At 45.1% G+C, this 4,206-nt stretch overlaps 1 protein-coding gene across 1 annotated transcript in view; it reads right to left on the reverse strand.

Moving 5' to 3' along the window:
* Window positions 1–305: 305 nt before the first annotated feature.
* trarg1a (trafficking regulator of GLUT4 (SLC2A4) 1a) overlaps window positions 306–4,206 on the reverse strand; it is a gene marked incomplete at its 5' end in the record, with an annotated part of 12,482 nt that continues 8,581 nt past the window's right edge. The window contains 2 exons of the mRNA XM_083671066.1: window positions 306–342; window positions 810–933. Of these exons, the coding sequence (XP_083527192.1) occupies window positions 329–342; window positions 810–933 (138 nt within the window). The 3' untranslated portion in view covers window positions 306–328. The remainder of the gene's footprint in view (window positions 343–809; window positions 934–4,206) is intronic.

Raw genomic sequence — 4,206 nt, forward strand, 5'->3', positions numbered from 1 at the left:
GAGCCAAATATAAAGCACCAACTTTCTTTTGTTTTAAATACATTTTTATATCAAGGTTTTTCTTTTTCTTCATCAAGCAAATTTTACTGGAATCTAATGCATGCATTTCTTGATCTTTTTAGATTTGCTTATTTCATTCTCTACAGTACCTACTCTTCTTTTAAATGTGTTTTCTTTTTCTTTTTTTTTTGCTCTGTGTGTTCAAGAGTGCTCTTGAACTAATAACAAGGTGGACGGTAAGATGACAATTTTTTTCTATTTCGTAATAGATGGGTTTCACCATTTTCCCATGTTGCATCCTGGGATTGGCTTGCAATGTGCTTGCAATCTATTTAGTGGCCACTGTTGAAAAGACAGAGAGAGAGAGAGGGGGAGAGAAAGAGAGAGAGAGAGAGAGAGAGAGATGGTTAAGCTCCAGTCATTCCTACAATATGTCTGCTATTGTAGATTGTAGAGGATTAATATTCTACAGTAAGAAGTCTCTCCCTGCAGCACAGCCAGCCAGCTGCAGTGCTCAATCACTCCACACAGAGCTGAGAGATCTGCTGAGCTGGGACCACACACACACACACACACACACACACACACACACACACACACACACACACACACACACACACACACACACACACACACTGGCATGTGAATGATCGATGTCAGACTGTGTGCTGGCTTTATTCGTAGAATTCTGTGTGTTGGTGCGTGTGTAGGTGTGCGTGTGCCTCTGTGTGTGTGTGTGCCTGTGTGTGTGTGTGTGTGTGTGTGTGTGTGTGTGTGTGTGTGTGTGTGTGTTGGTGGGTGGACCGTACCTGAGGCCACAAAGACGACGATGATGAGCAGACCCAGGACGATGGACACAATGCTGAGGAGGCGGGCCAGACGACCCAGTCTCTTGGCCCCGTCCATGTCCCCTGCCTGCAGACTGTTTCTGGACTGGACAGAACACAAACAACATTCAAACAACACACTCAAAAGGTTTTATTCATCTTATGAACATTGCAAATCATCTGTATTTCTTGTATTGTATTATGAATAATGAAACATACTTCCAGCCATTCTGTTATTCTCTTAGTTGAACCTAGCTTATCAACATTGCACTCTATACCAAGGTTTATGGTAACTTTCAAGGGGCAACTGCTCTGTTAGCTAGCAACGGGCTAGCTTAGCATTATGCTAGTATAGCATTAGGCTAGCATAGCATCAGGCTAGCATAGCTGGGTTTTAAAGCGAGTTTCCCTAAAACTGGCCTCTAAACAGGTTTAACACCCAGCTGCAAGTTAAGTTCAAAGTGATTACACTGTTAAAACAGGCCCGGATTCAGCCGGCTTCACCTGCTAAACTATCTGGCTCGACGTCGTTTCTCGACAGGGCCAGCATGTACCCCCGTATCCCTAAACAGTTAGGAACGCGTTTTAACCGCACATTACACCTGAACAACCATGGATCAAGGACCATGATTCAATCTGTCAGCTCTCTCGTTGAGTGTTTCACTATGAAATATTTATTAGGTGCCATTCCATTAATAGACAAAATGAGGTTGCCTGGCATAAGATGGAGAACGGAGCTCTCCTTACAGTAATAACTTACAACAAAGTGGAAGAAAGTGAACGATCAATGTGGTCCCAGGGAGAGACAAGGGATCTTTTTATGTAACCTAGATTTATCCTTGATGATGGTACGGTGTAGATCCCCTAGTTGAGGATGACGGGTCAGTCAGTTGATGGACTGACATTGTCTGCAAAGTCATTTTTTATTGCTTCCGTTGTTTGTCATTGGTTCCAGTTGATGGATGCTGTTATGTGGAACCTGCTGTAAATCAATTTGATGCTGTATGGATCTGCTCTATATCTGCTGCAGACATAGAAACTGTTTGATTGACTGAAGGGGGTAGTGTGTGTGTGTGTGTGTGTGTGTGTGCGCGCGTATTTCTATGTACGTGCATGCGTGCGTGCGTGTGTGTTCACTCACGTGTCTGTGTGTGTGTGCCTACGTGCATTTTGCGGGTGTGTTTGCGGGTGTGTGTGTGTAGCAGGATTGCAGTCCAGTGATGAGAGATCCGTGGATGAGACCACACACTGCTCGAACACTCTATCATGGTATCACTCTCTTCCCATTACCCAGGGTTCCCCGGTTCACCATGTCGTCCCATTAACCCCCCCAGTGCTCCCCTGGGGACCCCCCCCCCCCCCTAACCCTAACCCTAACCCTAACCCCCCCCCCCCACACACACACACACACACACAAACCCCCCCCCCCCCCCACTCCACACGACTGCATTAAAGAGATCAATAACACCAAACAGATCTCTCCTCGACAGGCATCCCTCCAAATGACAAGAAACACTTAGAGTAATAAAGCCAGCCGCACACTCTTAGAAATCTGTTGCTATTATTGTATAACTGGCTGTTCTGTTTAATCATCAGGCAGTACATTGGACTCCTTCTTTGACGATGACTGGTAAAAGGAAATATGAAGGAGACCTCAAACTGTTGTGATGCACGTTTTGAAGGATAGGTCACAGAAGGGAAATGTCAACTTTAGAGGATGGCCTTCAATCCAACCTTAGTACAGACGTTTTGCACCAAGTTAACTCTAAGAAAGATGTACATCAGGGGACTCAATCTCCACCAGCCTCCCCTAATGTACATGAATCTGATTCTCCCTTCATGAAGCATGTGAGTGCTGTCCATGGTGCTGAAACAGCCACTCTGAAACACTCCAGAGTCTCGAGGCCCGCGGGCCAATTGAGCCCCGCGGGACGATATTTTGTGGCCCCCTACTTGACATCAAAGTTGAGTGTTAGTGCGGCCCGCGCGTTTTTCTCATACGCACTTTTTTGCCGAGTCGTTGCCGCTGGGCGTTTAATATACTTTTCTTTTTTTATCACTTATGGGCTACCATAGCTCAGGCTCGTGACAGCTTCCGGTGGTGTTTGTTGACAAGTTAGCCGACGCGAATTAGCGAATTTTTCCTGAAATTCTCTGTGCTCGTCGCCAACCTTTCTCTTCACGGCAGGTTTTTTTTTTTAATACTTGAAACCCTTTTTTTGTGGAATACTTGATGTATTCCCAGCCTCACCCAGACTCTACCTCCAGCGGCCCCCAGGTAAATTGAGTTTGAGACCTCTGGTGCTGTCTCTAAACTACTTAGAATATACAGTCCATCCATGGCAGGACTGAGTTGCGGGGAGAGGGGGGCTGGTGATGTTTTTCTTATGAATGTGAAATTCTACCGTGTTACTCTGCACACACACACACACACACACACACACACACACACACACACACACACACACACACACACACACACACACACACACACACACACACACACACACACACACACACACTGCTCCCCCTCCACCATCCTCTGCAACATGGTCTAAACTACTTAGAATAAACAGCCCTCCATCCATCCTATCACGAATCACATGTTTACTCTCGGCTGGCATTTTAAACTATTCAATTGGCAGACTGGTCACCTACTTAAATGGTGTGCCTACTTTATACACAATAATACGCGTTCCCACTGCGTGTTCTGGTTGATGCATATAGCTGTACTGGCAGGTGAATACAGAAAGTGGAATGGTGTATTAGGAGGTATTTGAATTCAATTCCCTTTGTGACTCAGTCAAATGGCAGCCAAACTGGCTTTATCAGGAGTGTAGTGCTCTTGGGAGCAAGATAATAAATCACTTGAAGCGTTGCTGTAATGCTGATCCAATTTCTAAAAGCCTTGCAATTTCCTCTTTGTCTCTTTGATCATGCTCCTGCATTTTTCTATTTGGATGATGAATATGGATATTATATATCTCACTATGAAAGCGCTCACTATAAGCAGGTAGGGACATTTATGCCTGGACGTGATTCACTGTTTGCAGATGGAGTTGGAGATACTGTATGCATCAGTGGAGGCTGGTGGAGGTAGAAATCAGAGGACGGGCTCGTTGTAATGCATGGAACGGTATAAGGAATGCTATCAAACACACATGTTTGAAACCATTCCTAATTCCATTCTATGTATTACAATGAGCCCGTCCTCCGATTTCTACCTCCACAAGCCTCCCCTGGTTTGCATAATGCTTTTAGCGCTGCCTGTCTCATTAATATTCAGAGCTGGGGGTGATAGTTATGTTTATGAATAGGAGGGGCGGAATCAGAATCATCATCTTAAACATTGCAAAGTCATTGACAGCTCGGTCTTCTG

This window comes from Argentina silus (assembly GCF_951799395.1).
Source record: "Argentina silus genome assembly, chromosome: 6".
Lineage (NCBI taxonomy): Eukaryota > Metazoa > Chordata > Actinopteri > Argentiniformes > Argentinidae > Argentina > Argentina silus.